A 22,120-nucleotide genomic window follows, 5' to 3' on the forward strand; every position below is an offset into this window, starting at 1 on the left:
GTGATATTTAGTGATATTTACTTATAAGTGAAATACTATAATGGTGAATACCCTTTATAAATTAATTCAGCATATCCCAACATGTCTCTAGATTATAAGTTACAATATGAACAGTTGTTCGTTTTTATTTTCTAAGAAAAAATCTTTGTTGATATGATTGATTCCGCTGGTCGGTGAAAAGATTACAAGGCTCACAGTCACACAGTGCTGTGTCGTTGTCGTGTAATCAGTTTGCCGATGTGGCACAATGTCGACCCTTTCAAGATTCTTTCCAACTAAACCATCAAGTCTCGTGTTGCTAGGTGTCATCTTGGTGGGCGTCGTCTTTCTGTATTACAACAGCGGACAAAATAACTCATTTACACGTGAAAACAAACAATTTTACAGAAAAAATGTGCTTGAAGAGAAGGTAAAATCTTTGAAAGAAGGCCGAAAACAGGAACAGGTTGAAGAAAATAATTCCCTTTTAACAGGGGAACTCACAAAAGAAGTTGAAGAAAAGAATACACTCCCATCGAGTGACGGAGATTTGCCTGATGAAATAAATGTCATTATCACATTTACTAACGCTCAATCTAGTCCTTCTCTTCAGAGGAAATTTACAGTTACTGTAACATCAATGCTGGCTGCAACATCTGCACCTGTAGCTCTACATATCCTGGGCGACATAGAAAGTCAGAAGCTAGCTGAATCCGTTATGAAGGAAAACGTAAAATCAACCAACTACAGGGTAATATATTTTATACATCTATTAAACATCCTGCTCTAAGAGAGACAATTATGTGTTTGTTACGTCAAAGATTCTTAATATTTGATAACCATATTTTCCTAATTATTTTGTGACAGAAATATTTGTTTAACAGAGCTCCAGATAAGCTGCGTATCTGCGTGAAATACGCATCAGAAATGCAGAAATACGCAGTAAAATATAATCCAAGCGTATCAAATAGGCAACGAACATTACAGATAAGCTACAAAAATAAAACTTGTGCGTATCATCAAAATATTGTGAAGTAACCCTGCTTATTCGATTAGCAAATCAGCAACTTATTTTGAAATTATAAACAGGCATTCCGTCAACCTTGCCAAACTCCACGATGACAGTTACATCATGATCATTTGCCATCACACTTTCTTGTGGAAGTATCGTGGTATTTTTGAGTCCTATAAAGCTCTCGAACACACACGACACCAGTTTGCAGGGACTAGATGAATAGTGTTTTTAAATATTTAACTTAAATACCCACATCTGTAGAAACTAGTGGGTAACAGAAATTTGAATACGCAGATTGAATTACTGATACCAAATGATTTTAAAATGCATGGGTAAAATACCCACAACACCAAAAGCTTATCTGGAGCTCTGGTTTAAAATTGTTCCTTGTTCCTTACTAGATATGGTCCATGATAGCTTTACAGTGTTCCTTCCAACACTTTTCTGTCACAAAACCGCCTAACAAATTATAAATACTCCTGTGTACTCTTGAATTCAACGTTCAACACCTGGAGCTGTTTCCAGTTGGTGCCTTATCTGCTCATTCCCTACCGATCAGTATCTTGTACATTTCGGAACTGACAAGTTTTCCAAATGGAACCAGATAAATCGCAATTGTCTGTAGACTGAAATCACGAGACACCATAGCTGTCCGTAACCTTGTTTCGCCCTTTCCGTTCATTTTTCTGGCAGTTTGAGCATGATTAAGTATATTTGCACTTAATTTAACAGTGTGGTGTAGCTCAGTCAGTTATCTTATCGAGCTAAACATCCGAAGATTGCAAGTTCGATCCTTGACTGATTCCCTAAAAAATTGGTTGCTTGTCTCACAGCAGAGATCGTCCTCACGAGTAGTTGTACTGAATTCTAAAGGTGTATCAGAATCAGATATTGTCCAAATTCATTGTAGAATAAGGATTGTTTTTCCAAAATGGCAGATGAATATGGGTAGATTAGGTGATCTACCGTATTCGACGTAATAAGCTCCCCGCTCTAATAAGCGCCCACGGCGATATTTGCTAATATATTGGCTAGTGAACAATTTCTATTCCTTCCGATTGATCAATGTACACAAGACTTGTTTATTCATGTATAATACGCACTTGTGTGTTATATGCACCCTTAATTATGGGCAATTAAATTCTGGAAAAATCTATCTGTCGTGTATAATACACACAGACTTTTCTTTTGTATCATTTCAGGCTGTCAGCATAAACCACAAAATTTACGATCTTTCAACTCTGTTGTTTTTTTCACCTAAATTTTATTCTAATAAGAGCCCCCTTTTTCTAATTTTCAGAATGCCCTGGGCCGTTATTATGTCGAATACCATATTTTCAATGTGATTTGGCTGAAATAGTTGATCATCACATGGCTGCATGCATTGATGCAAAACATTTTAGGTTTTTAGGCTCACTAACACAGGGGGAAACTGTCTGGACAGGAACTTTAAACAACTGGGAATTCTGGGTTATGTTTCTTGGGTGAAATAATGTCCCGAGCCTGGACATATTATGTCACTCATAGGAAGGGCTCTTTGTCATTCTCAGCATTGAATGTTGTCCTTATCGCAGTAATCAAGGTGAAATGAGATATATTTAATGAAGATACCTCAAACTAGTTCCAAATTTATGATGATAAGGACCATATGCAGCCATCCCAAAGATGACAATCCTACAATGTTGCCATGGTTAACTTATCTGCTAACTTCATAAGGGAAACACTGCAAACTTCTGAACAGTTGGACCAAGTTTAGAGTCTTTGACAAAATATGTTAGAAAAACATTTTATATTATTTATTATCTTTTCTTATGTCAAGTTTCAAAGCCCAGTATTTACAGTCTTGAGATTTGGTTGTCTTCATTGATTCAAAATTGCGAAATTGTTTCCACTGGATCAGCATGATTATCTGCAACATTATCATTATCAATTCTGACCAGTGAAGATCCTGGGTAGAATAGGTTTTCAGCAACCCTTGCTTGCCGTAAAAGGCGACTATGCTTGTCGTAAGTGGCAACTAACGGGATTGGGTGGTCAGGCTCGCTGACTTTGTTGATGCATGTCATCGATCCCAATTGCGTGGATCGATGCTCATGATGTCAATCACTGGATTGTCTGGTCCAGACTAGATGATTCACAGACTGCTGTCATATAGCTGGAATAATGCTGAGTGCTGCTTTAAACAGACAAACAAATTATCGATTCTAAGCTCATGATTCTTTTACAGATGGTGCACCTTGACATTGAGGACATCACACACAGGCTCCATGACATCGTGAAGGACATGCAGAACAAATTCAGTGGCCAGAAGTCGTACTACCATGATGCATTGTTCTTCATGTCTATCGCTATACACAGAGTCCTTCCCACGGACATTCACAAAGTCATCATGCTAGACGCCGATCTGAAGTTCCATGGAGACATCAGGAACCTACATGCTCTGTTCGATGAGTTCTCCGACACGAATGTGATGGGGATAGCCCACGAGGCCCAGCCAGTGTACCGCCACCAGTTCTACCAGTACAGAAGCCAGAACAAGGGGACACGCGTCGGAGAGCCCCCACCCAATGGCCTGACAGGATTCAACAGCGGTGTCCTTCTCCTTGATATTGACAGGATGAGGTCATCAACTGTCTACAATTCTCTCATCACAGCTGAAGTGGCCGAACAGCTGAAGACGAAGTACAGCTTCAAGGGTCATCTCGGCGATCAGTGCTTCTTCACTCTTCTGTCATTGGAACATGAGGAACTATTCTACGTTCTTCCCTGCAGTTGGAACAGGCAGCTGTGCACATGGTGGAAGGGAAAAGGATACGACGATGTGTTTGATCTGTATTTTAAGTGTGAAGGTCATATCAATATTTATCATGGAAACTGTAACACAAAAATTCCAGATTGATACTCATCCAAGATTCATACCCAATAGCTTGAGTGACATGCCACAAAGTGATGGCTTGTTTATGTCTGTGTTGAAGTGTGGGATTTGGGAGGTTAATGCACTAAGATTAAGAGATCCTAGATCCTTGACCTGGTTGGTTGGTTGGTTGGTTTGTTGTTTTACGCCGCACTCAGCAATAATCCAGCTATATGACGGCGGTCTGTAAATAATCGAGCCTGGACCAGACAATCCAGTGATTAATATCATGAGCATCGAGCTGCGCATTTGGGATCGATGACATGCATCAACCAAGTCAGCGAGCCTGACCACCCGATCCCGTTAGTTGCCTTTTACGACAAGCATGTCAAAGGCTATATTTCCTGTTACTCAATAGGCACAAGCCTTGTGTCTTAGAGGCCAAATCATCTCCCATAAATAAGAACATACATGTATGAGGTGACCACTTCTCGCAGCCAACACTTTTCACTTTCCCGTCAATACCTCGACCCTATGTCCAAGGCATCTGTGTAATTCTCGTAGTATATGCAGCTCGAGCAGCTGTTGTATGAACGTTGTGTTTGTTGTAAGACATTATCAGGGTATAGCATCACATGAACCCATTAGACCGGAGCATTTAGCTGTGCTCTATAAATCAAAAGAATATGTTGGTAACAGCAGAATATTAAGAAAAGCTCCCGGGCCCACTTGCACAAAGAGGTCTTAGCGATGCGACTATTGTAAGCCTGTGTTAAAGAATGGGAGTTATGATCATCTTAGCGCTAAGATCACTTTGTGCAAGTGGGCCCTGAACTCCAGCATCAGCGATTCTACAGTGTGTGATGCCTCCATTCCATTAAATTGTGATAACTTTACCCCTGATTCATCGCACCACAGTTAAAAAAAATAACAATAGTCTTGGTTCTACGGCACCACCCGCATCATCATAAAGTCCACCAGACATTTAATTTTTATTTCCTTTAAAAAAAATAAAAAATTGCTTAAATATTCCAAGTCTAGTTTGAACAACCAAAAAAAAGAAAAGGAAAAAACCCGCCTGCCCCACTATATGTTCAAAAGCCATGGCCTGAGAACCAAATCTTGTATTAAAAGGGACATCACTCCTATCTCTAGCTGATAACAGAATTTCCCTCACTCGTCTGGCTAATTTAATTGGACAGCTATAATTTGCATCATACTGTTCTAATCAAACTCAGAACGAAACTATGATGGCAAGTTGGTCCGGGGTATTTGTCATGATCAAAAGGAGATAATGTACCAGAGCTCCAGATAAGCTTTTGGTGTTGTGGGTATTTTACCCATGCATTTTAAAATCATTTGGTATCAGTAATTCTATCTGGATATTCAAATTTCTGTTACCCACTAGTTTTTAGACATGTGGGTATTTAAGTTAAATATTTAAAAACACTATTCATCTAGTCTCTGCAAACTGGTGTCTTGTGTGTTCGAGAGCTTAATGGGACTCAAAAATACCACGATACTTCCACAAGAAAGTGTGATGGCAAATGATCGTGATGTAACTGTCATTGTGGAGTTTGGCAAGGTTGACGGAATGCCCGTTTATAATTTCAAAATAAGTTGCTGATTTGCTAATCGAATAAGCAGGGTTACTTCACAATATTTTGATGATACACACAAGTTTTATTTTTGTAGCCTATCGGTAATGTTCATTGCGTATTTGATACGCTTGGATTTTATTTTACTGCGTATATCTGCATTTCTGATGCATATTTTACGCAGATACGCAGCTTATCTGGAGCTCTGATGTACATCGGATAATCGAGGATAGAGCTTGGTGGAGGAATGTTTGTTGTTTCATCACCGTCTTCAGACAAGTTGTGCTATTTATATCAGTAAGGCGTTCCTTGTGCTCAGTGGTGGACGTAGAGTCCTGGCCTTGAGGATGGTTATTTATTGTTTCTGCAAGTGCCTTGAAATTTTTGTTTGTTACTAGTCATTGATCTTTTTTACTTGTGTTAGGCATGTGTTGCAAATGTTGTGCCTAGGTATGAGTGTGACACCCAAGTGTGTCGTGTGATACTGAGGTATGAGTGTGACACCCAGTTGTGTCGTGTGACAACCATGATTGACATGTGATGCCCACAGATGTCATGTGACACCCAGGCGTGTGTCGTTTAACACCCAGGTGAGGGTCGTGTGATACCCAGTTGTGTCGTGTGACAACCATGAGTGTCGTGTGATGCCCACAGATGTCATGTGACACCCTGGCGTGTGTCATGTAAAACTCAGGTGAGGGTCGTGTGATACCCAGTTGTGTCGTGTGACAACCATGAGTGTCGTGTGATGCCCACAGATGTCATGTGACACCCAGGTGAGGGTCGTCTGATACCCAGTTGTGTCGTGTGATACTCAGGTATTTCATGTGACACCCAGGTCTGTGTCGTGTAATTCCCAGGTATATTGTGTGGTACCCACAAATATCGCGTGACACTCGGGTGCATCGTGTGATACCGCAGATGTCGTGTGACAAACATTTTACCTAAATATACAGGGAGTCACATTTTGGTAAACTACCAACTTGTGATGATCGAAAAAATAACCGGGTGCATGCCTCTACAAACATTTCCATGTTGAGTATTCTTAGTTTATTTGTGTAGATGAAGAATCTGTGTCCATGTTATGTTTTCCAGAAATTACTGAATATTTAATTTCAGAATTTGCCCATACTTTACAGAACAAGTTTTGGTTCACCTTGTTTGGACAATGAAGCATTCCCACATATAAACCTCAGAGTGGCATACTGTAGAGTTGTGTAAAAGTGCAGCCTTCAGTGTTTTATATATATACGGTAGAATCTGTACAGTTCGTACTCGATTTGGACCGTTAAAATTGTGTGGTTTACAGTTGGTTGGTTGGTTTGTTGTTTAACGCCGCACTCAGCAATATTCCAGCTATATGACGGCGGTCTGTAAATAATCGGCTCTGGGCCTGACAATCAAGTGATTGATATCATGAGCATCGATCCACGCAAGTCAGCGAGCCTGACCACCCGATCCCGTTAGTCACCTTTTACGGCAAGCATGGGTTGCTGAAGACCTATTCTACCCCGGAATCTTCACAGGTCGTGTGGTTTACGGAGTGGTCCAGAGTCCATTTGAGTCAGTTTAAACATATTCATTTTCACAAAAGTGTGAAAATGGATCGGTAAACAAATGAATTGTACATGCCAAGCTAGATGTGTATATATGATAAATATATTTGCAGTTAATTTTAAACAATTCATTTAATTGAAACTCTGCCAGATTTTAATGCAAAGTTTTGATTAGAATCTAATAACACCTTGATTGAGTCGCTGCAGTTAAAGAAGTGCAGTTAGGGGACAAAAATTCAATTTTCATGTTGCTCAATACAATGTTTGGATGAGATGTAGTGTATCTATATAGACTGCAGAAGTGACTCCGACCACGCATTTCTCTGCCAATCAGGGGGGCACGGGTGGCCCAGTCGTCTAAGGCGCCGCGATTCGCTTTGCAGAGTTGCGTCCCCCGGACACGCCAGAAACCTATGATTGTGGGTTTGAATCCTGGTTCGCCCTGATTATGTTTCTAGGTTTGTCAGCACCATACCCGTGCTCGTGGGTTTCACCGAAGTGGTAAACGTCTGAGACCTGCATCACTTCGGGCTTTCCTCCCACATTAAGCTGACGTGCCGTGATATAACTGGAATAAATGTAAAAGCGGCATTAAACCCAACTCACTCACTCACTCACTCAGCCAATCAGAAAAAAAACTAGGAATTCATCCAACAGGTGACTAAATTCTAATTAAGTAAGTGGACAACAAAGTGTTAAGATCACTGGGATTACTTGCAGGATTAGCATTGTTGTTTAGCTGACAATGACTGAGCTTACTCCAAAGGGAGTGAACGGCCAGTCTGGTCCAGTCCGATTTACACAGCTTCTTTTCGCTAGTAATTTGGTTGTTGAGACCATAATTTTAGTCTGAAGTGTAAAACGCTCGAAGTAGACAGTTGTGGGTCATTTTGAGTAATGATAATTTATTAAGGAACTGAGGCGACCGGAGTAAAAGTCCAGTTTTCACCGAAATCCGAATTTGAGATAGTCCGATTTGGACAGATTCCTGAATACGAGTATATATAAGACCGCAGATCAGTTGCAGGCTTGAGATAATAATCTGATTATCGAATGGACTCTGATTATCTGGGGATCAGACAGTAATCAAATGACAAGACAAGTACTGTATTTCCTCCATTTTACGCTGGGTCAAAAGCAACTTGGGAGAATATATTTTATATTTATGTGTTTGTGTTAGATAGCGTTGGTGTGGGGGTTCTCGGTGGATAATTTAGATAGTCAGGTGGCAATATGATACAGATTAATCTTGACACTACAAGACTTGTCATGTTCTTTCATACAATATTAGATCTGTTGTGAACCAACCAAAACATATTTGGTATACCTGAACTGATGATACAGCAATATTTGATTATTTTTGAAGTATTTTGTACAAATCAATTTTGATATCATTCATGTCAATATACAGTAAACTACGTTTATAACGAACATGCTTATAACGAACTGATGGATATAACAAACTGTTTTTTGGCCCTATCCATATACTGTAATTATGCTGTATATGTGCATATAACAAACTATGGTTATTATGAACTAAATTTAGTGGTCCTTTTAAATTTGTTATTACCGTAGTTTACTGTAGGTACCGTCTTCGACGTAATAAGCGCCCAGGACGCTCTCAAAATTAGAAATAGGGGGCTCTTATTAGAATATTATTTTCGTGAAAAAAACAGAGTTGAATGATCGTAAATTTGTAAATCGTGGTTTATGCTGACAGCCTGAAATGTTTATATACGACAGATAGATTTTTCCAGAATTTAATTTCCCATAATTAAGGAGGCATATTACACATATTATACACCAATTAAAAGGGTCTTGTGTACATTGATCAATCGGAAGGGGTGCTAATTGGGATTGTTCACTAGCCAATATATTAGCAAATGTCACCGTGGGCGCTTATTAGAGCGGGGCGCTTATTACGTCGAATACGGTAATAGATGTGTCCACACATTGTAACAGAATTATGTTCCCACACATGTGTGTTTGCCAATGAATTGATGGATCTACATGTTTGGACTGATAAGAAATGGTTTCTACTTGTATGTTTTGGGTTGGAAAGTTTCTGTCTGTTCCTCTGTACTTACACACACATTTATGTGTTCATCTTCCTGAGTCAAGTGCGTCGACTATATCAAAGTCTAGTTTTCACTTTGCCTGCTTTTTTTGTTCAATGGTGGCACCAGCGAGTGTAAAACACAAGTTGTGTCCTTCGTGATGAAATTGCAATATCTAATCAGATCGATGTTCACATTTCAAATGATAACTACCATAGAAGAAGACCTTGTGTATCAGATAACAAAACTATTTGAGATTTTATCCCTGACAAACAAACTTATTACTGCTGCGTTCTGCTCTAAATAATAATAAGTCCATTTATACTGTGCCAGATTCCATTCAGTTAATGCTCATGGCGCTACATAGTATTAGCAAGTAATGCTAATGAAAGGGGAGTAGAGTTGATAGTGTTGTCTGAAAAGGTGTTTTTTCAGATGAGCCTTAAAGGATGAAAGCGATGGCGACAGCTTAAGGTAGTTTGTTCCATAGCAAGGAAGCGCAGAACTGGAAAGATCTCTGACCAAAGGTTATGAGATGGGTTTCCGGGACTTGTAACAGGAGGTTATTCTGAGAACGGAGAGATCTGGAAGGCAGTAGTTCGGTGAGATATAACCTTTCAATATTAGAGGCATACAAACTACACTATTTCAAGTAACAGGGCACATCGTGGCAACATGGAACACTCAGCAGTGTTCATCTAAAAATAGCTCTGCATCACAGTCATTGCAAGTAGTGCTCAGTCGGTAGAGTTAAAAAACAATTACGTTTGCACTCAAATATATGTATAAAATTAGGCTAGACATGGCACGGGTGAATACTTGACTTTGATATAGACCAGCAGACACTCTTGCCCTGATTTGTGTTGTTACACACAACGAATTTTACAACATTGTTGTTATGATATGATGTGTTATGTTATTGAAATATATACACCTGTTATCAAATGGGGGGAGGTCTCAAAAGTTTGGATGATATTTACATATGCAGTTATACTGAATACAATGTACAACGAATGTTTCTCCCTTCATGACCTTGCCAAATATGTAACCAAAGCTGTGTTTTATATAATTATCATGTTTAGCCAAACAGCATGTGTATTCATTTTGTACTACTTCATTGAAATCTATTGCTGATTTTAAAAGCATCTTGGTTAATGATATTATGATTTAAGAGTAGCCATCGGATGCTTATTCCAGGTTTTATCCGAAACAAGGCTTACACTATTGTGCTATTGTTAGCATCACTATTTTTCGACAGTAGTCTCCAAGTAGAGTACTATCGGAAATGCTTGAAAAATACTTTTTGCCTGTTAAAAACAAGACAATGTTTCACAGACTGTTGCTATTGAAATATCGACTACCTATACAAAAATTTGAACGTAACCGCAAGTTTAGATTTATTCAAAGTCCAATGAGGGAAGTCTTAAGGGGACTATAGAAAGAAGTGCATCTGACTTCAACATCCGTTATGACAACAGGGATGCAGTCTGTGCAAATGCAGGGGCAGGTGTGAGGTCATCACCTCGGGACTGGTGTGAGGTCATCACCTCGGGCGGGACTGGTGTGAGGTCATCACCTCGGGACTGGTGTGAGGTCATCACCTCGGGACTGGTGTGAGGTCATCACCTCGGGACTGGTGTTTGTCCAGACTCCGAGACAGACACCAGCAAGGAGAAATATCTTCCTTGGCATTAGCAGATGCAGTAGGAATCCTTATTAGATTACATTAAAAAGATTCTGTTAGCTTGTATTTCTCTGTTGTTGGACTGGTTCATTTTCATCACTCTGGGGAAGACGGGTAATTAGTGAGTGATCAACCAACCGATTACTTACCGTAATTAAATCCTCTAAAAGCGTAGGCCAAATGGGAAGTAGGCCAATGGGGAGGACGCCTTGGTAATTACCTCAGGCTATAGGCCGTTTCATACTAGCATGACAACACATGAATATTTTCTAAGTTTATCATCATTTTACACGTAACTGTATCTTTTAGGTGTCGGTTAGGATTGGCTAGATTTGTTAGATGTGTGTTATTTTGATATATGCTAATTTCATAGTTCTATGAATCATATTTAATAAATTAAGCCAGAAAAGCATTTTTCTAGCATTTTCGACAGTACTTCAGTAGTTATACCACTTGTGCCATCACTGTGCAGAAAGGGAATTCCACTGTGACCTATTTAGGTCACATGTTACTGTGGATCTTCAAGCCTTTGGGTATTGCTCAATGGTTTTCTTTAAATACATACGCAGAAAAATATGATAGTGGAATACCCTGATTATTACACACAGAAAAATATGATAGTGGAATACCCTGATTATTACACACAGGAAAATTTGATAGTGGAATACCCTGATTATTACACACTGACTGAAAATTGCCAAAAGAAATGTTTGATGTCAGATGTAAATGTTTGATTTCCCAAAGATATTTGTCATTTTGTATGCTCAGCACTTTGCAATGGTGAACTGGTGATTTTTTCAAAGATGTGCCTTTTAATGTATGTATTTGTTATATTTATCATAATTTGTTGATTCTAGTCCCAATACATTCCAGGCATTGTATTACTTATGGTTATTACTTACGCTTGTCATGGCAACAGTGTATTTACCTGCTTGTGGTGCATTGTGGGAAAGGCGCCTGTTTATGTCAGCCATATTTTCTATTTTAACAGATGAAAGATCTTAAGGAGACAGTACGTCAACGGTTCTGTGATGTTTAGATCATGCATGAAATAAGTTCCGAGTGTGACATCACATGCCCGATTCAATTCTCAAACCAAAACAATAGAGCTCCACACATTGAAGCCGACAATACAAGGGCTGCACAGAGTAAACTGGCTTCAGTCTTGCCTTTTGATAGAGAATGCTTGTGTGTTTTTCATACAGCTGAGTTACAAAATACCAACTGCCAGATTGATTAGATTAGAAGCCACTGTTTTTCAAAGCCTAGATTAAAATATAGATATGCCTCACTCGTTTGAAGCCAAACTCTCTCCTATACCCAGGGTTCCTTGCAGCCAGCCTAGTTCACATCATCACATCTTACACATTCATGTGTTTTTCATCTGTTTTAGGGCTGGGAAGAGTCCAAATTTACCACCCCCTATTACCAGACCCTACCCGGGTATCCGTTGTAGGTCTCAAGAGAAAGGTACAAAATGTCCGATTGGTAAACGTTTGACCGTACTCCTGTCAAAATGTATTTTGATACAGGTATAAAATGATCTGGTCATACATACACTGAAGTTGACTGAAGTTTTATCTTTATGCAAACATATAAAGTCCAAAGGAATGTGTGCAGAGTCGGAGAGAAATGTGAACATTTGTCACTTATAGTGTAACCATAGAGTTCTAGATAGTTTTTGCCATTAAACAATATAATCACTTGACTAACCACGGGTCCAGGTAGTCCTGTGGGTACCCAGGTCCTACTCAGTACCCACCCGACCCGAGTACCCAAGTGAGTGAGAGAGTATGGTTTTACGCCGCTTTTAGCAATATTCCAGTAATATCACGGCGGGGTACACCAGAAATGGGCTTCACACATTGTACCCATGTTGGGAATCGAACCCGGGTCTTCGGCGTGACGAGCGAACGCTTTAACCACTAGGCTACCCGACCGCCAAGCCCTACATTAGGCCCATCTGTTCTGTTTTCAGAGGGGCGGTCGGGTAGCCTAGTGGTTAAAGTGTTCGCTCGTCACGCCAAAGACCTGGGTTCAATTCCCGACATGGGTACAATGTGTGAAGCCTATTTCTGGTGTCCCCCGCCGTGATATGGCTGGAATATTGCTAAAAGCAGCGTAAAACTATACTCACTCACTCACTACATTCACCATCATTTGTATTGCAGTAGATTGCTAGAATATGAAAAAAAAGATGCAGTGTTGGATTTGCACATGTCTATGTTATCATATCTACAATACTGATATACACTTTTATAGTTTTCCTGAAACTATTGCGACATAACTATTCTATTTACATGTACGAAGTCTAGGAAAAGGTTATGTGTAGCCGGATCTTGGTCAGGAGAGGTGCTTTATTTTATTGTAGGATAGATAGATATATACATACAACATATATATTACTACAATATAAAATACAAAAGTAAAAGATATATATATAAAATACAAAAGTCCAAAGATGAGCTGTATAATTTGCTCAACCGGTTTCATGAATGTGATTTTCATGAGTTATATTTATAGGTGGTATGCAGAAGAGGGATGGTTGAAAAGTTCTGAACCTCGCAACAGAGGATGTATAGTACACCCTTAAGAGTTTGTGGGGCACTGGTGGCCCAGTCGTCTAAGGCGCTGCAATTCGCTGTGCAGAGTTGCTTCCCTTGGGTACGCCAGAAACCTATGATTGTGGGTTCGAATCCCGGTTCGCCCCAATTATGTTTCTAGGTTTGTAAGCACCATACCCGTGCTCGTGGGTTTCACCGAAGTAGTAAACGTCTGAGACCTGCATCACTTCAGGCTTTCCTCCCACATTAAGCTGACACGCCGTGATATAACTGGAATACTGTTAAAAGCGGCGTTAAACCCAACTCACTCACTCACCTTAGCAGTTGGCATGTATCAAGTGCAATACGTTTCATGCTTCTGACTCCTAATTATGGCCTCGGTTTTCTGGGATTCCAAAGGAATCCTTCTGATGGACTACCTCCCGAAATGTCAGACCATTAATGGCAATACTAGGCCAATCTGCGTAGAATTGAAGGCTAATTGTTATATTCAGCAACCAGTTCCATCAACACAGTCCTTCACAGATGGGCTCAGAACATTTTGGCCTGCCCTCATATCTATATATATATATAAAGCACAGGGCGTTATATGCCATGAAACAGTGCAGGGCAATATTTGCAAATACATTGAGCAGGGTAAAATATGCAATATTTTTAAATTTTTAATTTGAAGATACATGTATTATGATATCTTGCACTACATTATATGAAGATTGTTCCTGCATGGTCGACTGTTTTTTCTTGTGATGTTTGTTTGCTTGTTAAGTGTTGCATTCAGCAATGTTTCATTTACCTGAACTATGATTGATACAGCTGTATTGAACATCTTGATACTGCTGTATTGAACATGTTGATACTGCTGTATTGAACATGTTGATACTGCTGTATTGACCATGTTGATAGTGCTGTATTGACCATGTTGATACAGCTGTATTGAACATGTTGATACTGCTGTATTGAACATGTTGATAGTGCTGTATTGACCATGTTGATACAGCTGTATTGACCATGTTGATACAGCTGTATTGACCATGTTGATACTGCTGTATTGACCATGTTGATAGTGCTGTATTGACCATGTTGATGCTGCTGTATTGACTATGTTGATAGTGCTGTATTGACCATGTTGATACTGCTGTATTGACCATGTTGATGCTGCTGTATTGACTATGTTGATAGTGCTGTATTGACCATGTTGATACAGCTGTATTGACCATGTTGATACAGCTGTATTGACCATGTTGATACTGCTGTATTGACCATGTTAATGCTGCTGTATTGACTATGTTGATAGTGCTGTATTGACCATGTTGATACTGCTGTATTGACCATGTTGATACTGCTGTATTGACCATGTTGATACTGCTGTATAATCTGTGTGATGTCATATCGCTCAACTGACCAAACAACATCATCAATTTATAAAATGCAAATGAGCCTGTGTCAATCTTTCTACGTTTATGGATAATATTACCTTGTTTTGACTGGCACTATCAAAGCCTTACAGTCACATCCGTTTGTTTCTTAGAGTGAGTGAGTTTGCTTTAACACTGCTATTCAGGTTATATCAGGGCGTCACGGATTAGAAAATGTATGTCAGGAAAAAAGATTGTCTACACCAATATCTGTTTTGAAAGCATGTGAACTGGCTCACTGATTGCATACAGTGAATACGTGGAGGATATTTCATCAACATATATGTGAGGAATTTGAATAGTGGTTGATAACATAAATCAGTTAAGTCATTGACAGCTCATATTGTGTGTCATGTTCAATTGTTACTGTACAAGACAATCTTGCATTCCTATTAAACTCTACTATGTGGGTACAATAAAAATGGAATTTTGTGTGTTGTTGGTGTATTTCTATACCCAAAACTAAGGGTGTGCTGTTTTATCGGTATATCGGTAAAATGAGGTTCATTCTTTCCACAATACGTATCACAATATAATTTTTTCATGCTCGATATATCGGGTGATTTTATCATGTGTTTAAAGTTATGTACAAATGCCTTCCTGTGCATCCGGGGCCCCAAGATGGCTGCGTATTCATCATGTTTATTGACAGAGTAAACATTATATTGTACCAGCATCTTGTTTTGTTCCATTTATGAACTTCAATTCATACCTTAATGTATTAGATTGCTTCTGAATTCAAAATTTAGAATAATACAATATATCATGATAGGTAACGCAATACGGCTTGTGCATCGCAAAATATTATAAACACTTTAAACCTCTAATACCCATCCCTCCTTAAGACACACTTTGAGGATGCTTATGTCCCTGTTAATTGTTAGCTCAATGGGACAAAGACTTTCCAATGTCAAAGGAATTTAACCACCGGGGTAACAGATAGTCGCCTATGGATTAGGGGTCAGTTTTGATGGTCAAATTGGTAAATGATTCCAATGTCAATGTTTATATGACAATGGCTATCAAAAACAGATCTTGTTTGATTTCTGGATGATAAATTGGACGGAATAAAAATCACATTCAATCAAATTTTAGTTGTATGTGATTCATATGTTAGATTTGACCTTCAACCATCAGTCAGTTCAAATACAGTGAAAGACATGGGTTGCATGGAAATGATGAGAAATAGCTTATCATTCATTTTGACTTCCAACACATATTGATTGGTTTGATCTGGTCAAATGTTATTTAGAAACATTGCGATCAGGCTCAACAGCTTGCTAGATAATTCAGTTTGAACAAAGCCATCGGTCACTTGCATGCAATTAATAAAATGGCTTGGGACTGGTTTCTGAATATGTCAGTGGATGGAAAAACAAAATTGAACCAATTACCATATGTAAGTGGGCAAACAGATTACATTATATACAGACAACCATGACATAGCTTTAATGTTGGTGACCGCAGCATGCAACTCACTCACTCGATCACTCACTCACTCAATCACTCACTCAGACATTTGTGACTTTCATTGCCCCAAGCAATACATGTGTTCCCAGCATTCACACACCTGGACATTCACACACTCTGAGAGGATGTGAATGTCCAGGTGTATCAGAGAGGGTGTGAATGTCCAAGTGTATCCGAGAGGATGTGGATGTCCATGTGTGTCGGAGAGAGTGTGAATGTCCAGGTGTGTAAAAGATGTGAATGTCCAGGTGTGTTAGAGAGGGTGTTAATGTCAAGGTGTATCAGACGATGTGAATGTCCAGGTGTGTGAAAGTCCATGCAAATCAGAGAGGGTGTGAATGTCCAGGTAATTCAGACAGACAGGATGTGAATGTCCAGGTGTATCAGAGAGTGTGTGAATGTCAAGGTGTATCAGAGAGGGTGTCAATGTCAAGGTGTATCAGAGAGGGTGTGAATGTCTAGGTGTATCAGAGAGGGTGTGAATGTCCAGGTGTATCAGAGAGGGTGTCACTGTCAAGGTGTATCATAGAAGGTGTGAATGTCCAGGTGTATCAGAGAGTGTGTGAATGTCAAGGTGTATCAGAGAGGGTGTGAATGTCCAGGTGTATCATATAAGGTGTGAATGTACAGGTGTATCAGAGAGGGTGTGAATGTCCAGGTGTATCAGAGAGGATGTGAATGTCCAGGTGTATCATAGAAGGTGTGAATGTCCAGGTGTATCATAGAAGGTGTGAATGTCCAGGTGTATCAGATAGGATGTCACTGTCCAGGTGTATCATAGAGGGTGTCAATGTCCAGGTGTATCAGACAGACAGGATGTGAATGTCCAGGTATATAAGAGATGGTGTGAATGTCCAGGTGTATCAGAGAGGGTGTCAATGTCCAGGTGTATCAGAGAGGGTGTCACTGTCCAGGTGTATCATAGAGGGTGTCAATGTCCAGGTGTATCAGACAGACAGGATGTGAATTTCCAAGTATATAAGAGATGGTGTGAATGTCCAGGTGTATCAGAGAGGGTGTCACTGTCCAGGTGTATCAGAGAGGGTGTGAATGTCCATGCCAATCAGAGAGGGTATGTATGTTAAAGTGTATCAGAGAGGATGTGAATGTCCAAGTATATCAGAGAGGGTGTGAGCGTCCAGGTGTATCAGAGAGGGTGTTAATGTTCAGGTGTGTCAGAGAGGGTGTGAATGTCCAGGTGTGTCAGAGAGGGTGTGAATGTTCAGGTGCATCAGAGGATGTGAACGTCGAGGTATATCAGAGAGGATGTGAATTTCCAGGTATATAAGAGAGAATGTGAATATCCAGGTGTATCAGAGAGGGTGTGAATGTCCAGGTATATCAGAGAGGGTGTGAATGTCCAGGTGTATCAGATAGGATGTGAATGTCCAGGTCTATTAGAGAGGCTGTGGATGTCCAGGTGTGTCAGAGAGTGTGTGAATGTCAAAGTGTATCAGAGAAGATGTGAATGTCCAAGTATATCAGAGAGGGTGTGAGCGTCCAGGTGTGTCAGAGAGGGTGTGAATGTCCAGGTGTATCAGATAGGATGTGAATGTCAAGGTCTATTAGAGAGGCTGTGAAAGTCCAGGTGTGTCAGAGAGTGTGTGAATGTCCAAGTGTATCATAGAGTTGTGAATGTTCAGGTGTATCAGAGAGGGTGTGAATATCGAGGTCTTTCAGAGAGGCTGTGCATGTCCATTTGTAACAGAGAGAGTGAATCAGAGAGAGCATGAGTTTGTTTGTTGTTTGAGTTCGTTATAACCGTTGTTTACTGTATGTGCGTGTATGTGTGTGTGTGTGTGTGTGTGTGTGCGTGCGTGCGTGCATGTGCGTGTGCGTGCGTTTATTTCTAATGACATATAATACTTATAATAAAATATTTATTCATAATATATATATATTTGGAAAGCATATTTGTATTCTTATTATATGATATTTACGATACGGAAACACGAGGGTAATACTCTTGCTATCATATTTTGTATTTCTTACATTCATTGATGTTTAAGACGTAATTTACTCAACGAAGTAGCTTCGTAAACCTTGTATGAATACAATGATTGAGTGAACTGCCCCATGTATCATACAGTGCCAAATGATTTGCAGCCAGGTTTGTCAAGACTCGCCCACGTCATGAAACCCCTTTCCACACAAATCGGAAACGACAGTCAACATTTTAGTTGGAAAGAAGACATTGCATCTGTGAATGAAGCTGGAAAGCCGTTCATATACTTGGTGACCTCACTAGCAGTTTTATCGGATTATGATACCAAAACTTTATGAGACTGGTTCATCTCATTAATATCTGCTACTATATAATAAAGTGATATATCCTTAGGCCAAGAAATGTAAACAATGTTTTCATAAAATAACATATAGATCTGAAAATTACACACCCTTTGTTTGTTTGTTTGTTGTTTAACGCCGAAGTCAGCAATATTCCAGCTAAATGACGGCGGTCTGTAAATAATCGAGTCTGGACCAGACAAACCAGTGATTGACATCGTGAGCATCGATCCACGCAATTGGGATACGTTGACATGCATCAACCAGGTCTGCGAGCCTGACCACCCGATCCCGTTAGTCGCCTTTACCGCAAGCATGGGTTGCTGAAGACCTATTCTAACACGGATCTTCACGGGTCACACACACACACACACACACACACACACACACACACACACACATAAATTATATATACCGACGTTTCAGATAACCAACTATAAATCGTGTACCGGTTTTGTTTTTCCTTTCGTTAACGCCGTACACAGCAAGTTGATGGACACTTGACCACACGAACCAGGGACTGATCAACGGCTCATGGCGACGGGTACGATGACACGCAAAAATAGCAGCTACAAGACATGTTGTCACACCATGGTCATGCAGGATACTACAGTAAACTACGGTTATAACGAACTCAAAGGGACCACTAATTTTAGTTCGTTATAACCGTAGTTCGTTATAAGCATATATACAGCATAACTACAGCAAATAATCGGGACAAAAAGTAAGTTCGTTTCATCCGTCAGTTCGTTATAAGCGTGTTCGTCAAAACGTTGTTTACTGTATATAAAAGGATAGTATACTGCATGACACTAAGCAGAACTAAAGGGAATAGCAACAGACCTACACAGGCCCAAACTGACAAAAACACACCAAAAAACCTTAATCCTTACAGACTTTCTGATTTGGCTCCAGGCAATAAAAACTAAAAACACAACAAAATAACGTCCAAGACTACTACTTCAGATACTTAAAAGCGCTAACAATCTCATCAAACATGGCAAAGAGATATAGAGCTGATATGGGTCCCTTCCAACGTTGGTGTGTGTGGCAACGAACACGCCGACAAATCAGCACTAAAATTAGAGAAAATAAGCGTTTAACTTACCAATATCTAAAAAAGAAATTTAAAATATCACTAAGGATAAAATCTTCCAAAAGTGGCACATCAAATATCAGAAATCAAACTGCAAATTAAAACACTTGCTACAAAAGTCACTCAAAAACATAATCTATCACAGAACCAAAAGAATTGATAGGGCAATAACCAAATTTCAAACAGGCCACACTAAACTGAACTCACACCAACACCATATAAATATTATAAAGAAAAAAACCCATCAAACTGGTTAATGCCCACATTGTAACCTACCAGAAACACACGAACACTTGTTACTACATTGCACACACTACCAACAACATAGGACAACACTAAAAACTACACTAAACCACAACAACCAGTTGACACTTCCAAATCTTCTAAACCCATTAAATAACTTACAAACAAATAAGGCACTATGTATATATATCTAATCAAAACAGGTCTACTCGGCCGCATCTAAAATAATCCAACAATCTACAAATAAAAAATTCCTAAATCTATAAACACTGAAAACCACACCAACTCCCCTAGTCCGCCAACCTTATGGTATGGCATCTTTCAAAATTCCAAAATTTCCACCGAAAATAATTAACCCTAAAACCCCTTCTAGTTACCTTCGTTTCGAAAATCCCCCTTTCGACCACCTCACGAAATGGCCTGGCGGGCCCGTGTGCGAAATATCCTCATGTCGGAAAGCGCACGTTAAATCTCTAGAATAACATATAGTCTCTAAAATGAACATATCGTACAGAAAAAACAGTTGTTCAGTTATCTTAAAAAAATATAATAAAAAGGGAGCCCAGTGATTCTCTTCATTGTCAGATGATACTGCAGTAATCTAGACTTGCCAAGCATTATAGACTTGCATGAGCTATAGTTGATATATTTGTATCAGGGTCTGTAAGACAGACTAGTTAAATCTCCAACAGTAAGTTAGCATGAAACTGGGTGTGACAATATATCGTGTAGCTGTCATTTTTGCGTTACAAGCCCCTGTGCACACAATCAACCAAGTCACCGAGACAGCCTCATAATGTGTCGCTCGGAGGCTGTAGGTTTATGTTCTTGGACCATCAATTAAAGTAGGAGTCATGTGGGAATAGAAGCTCAAAGAGTGTACAATTTATAGAATTTGGTAAGTGATTCACTGGTCTTGACAACCCTGCTCAGTTTCTAAGAGAAACTGTGTTCCCGCGATGCGAGCATATCGTCTAAACACGACTTAGGGGATTCCCCTTACATTCGGAGTGGCGAAATATGACACAGTTATTACTGTAAACAAAATCGTGAAAGTGCCCGATTTGTTCCGAATGTCGTTTTCGCAATTAACGTGCGCATACGTGTTGCGCAGTTCATCATGGCGGCCAGTACAAACTGAGAGACATGTCAGCACAAGTTTCCTGTTGTATTTGACGGGAGCTTCGGGATATATTCGGTGTCAAGTATTCATCCCACTGTTGTGATAAGACGATTGAAGGTGAGATAGATTAAATTTGAGGATACTGTTCATTGAGACGGTTGAATCAACTGAAGTCAGGAATGGTTCCTGGAATTATTCTTTGAGTTGCAGATCGGCGTTCTTCAACTTGCGTGTCACTTCCAATGTAGTGTGACTGTTGGCATATTTCGCACGAGTCTCGTGACGAGACGTTGACATTTATGCCTTCGGGATGTTGTTTTTGCTGTGATTATAAATTCGTCGCTTTTTTGCAATACGAAAATGATAATTGTCAGTTCGCGGTTAATGAGTAGCGGTTACCATGTTACTAAATTAGTAATCTGCATATCAGCAATCAAAAGTATCTATATTGATTGATAATATACAATTCGATCATAGTGACTCAAAACTGCCAATTGTGATTTAGCCTTACCATTTTTATAGTAATTATTTAATATGATTATTTTCAGTACAGAAATTTGTTCTGGTGATATTTTCTGCTTTCATATTTTAACTTGTTGACATAAGTGTTGTCCTTAGTATAAACACTGAGCTTGCTGCTATTAGAGCTTGGAACCCTCTTAAGCTTTTAACGTTTGATTTATGACAAGGATCCCTTGAAATTCTACCATGTTCAGTTTCAATACATCTGATTTAGCCATTTTTACCTTGTTTTAATAATATGAAGTAAGGGTTCAAATCTGTGTATTTTCTAGAACATGGTCTGATTGTCATCCAAAATGTCCTCATGGGCGGATACAGCTTTTTTTAAAAGGGGGGGTGCATCTGTATCCGCCCATGGTCCTTAACATTTTCCTTCCAATTTAGCTATGAATGACCCATCTAAAGTTCATAAAATCCAGAGCAAAATGACTTTAACAAATGGAATTCTATTATCCAAGCTTACTTGACCGAATAAAGTCATGTCATGGCTAAAGTCACAGCCATGGATGGTGCAGTTATGCCTCAAGTGAAATTATGTTAGCAAGTAAATCATGTAAATAGTCATCAATTATATATCAAAGGTTGATCAGTGGTAGCTATGGTTAGTTTTCTTGTGTTGATTGTGAGATATATTCATGAAATAGTCGGATTGGTTTTT

At 39.4% G+C, this 22,120-nt stretch overlaps 1 protein-coding gene across 1 annotated transcript; it reads left to right on the top strand.

Annotated features, from left to right (window-relative positions):
- The first annotated feature begins 194 nt into the window (after positions 1-194).
- LOC139473248 (xyloside xylosyltransferase 1-like) lies at positions 195-4,542 on the top strand. Its single transcript, XM_071255780.1, has 2 exons — positions 195-730; positions 3,222-4,542. The coding sequence occupies exons 1-2, from the start codon at positions 248-250 to the stop codon at positions 3,891-3,893; spliced, it is 1,155 nt and encodes a 384-aa protein (XP_071111881.1). The 5' UTR covers positions 195-247; the 3' UTR covers positions 3,894-4,542.
- The last annotated feature ends 17,578 nt before the right edge of the window (positions 4,543-22,120 follow it).

Source organism: Haliotis cracherodii, unplaced genomic scaffold (assembly GCF_022045235.1).
Source record: "Haliotis cracherodii isolate W230 unplaced genomic scaffold, xgHalCrac1.p SCAF_27, whole genome shotgun sequence".
Lineage (NCBI taxonomy): Eukaryota > Metazoa > Mollusca > Gastropoda > Lepetellida > Haliotidae > Haliotis > Haliotis cracherodii.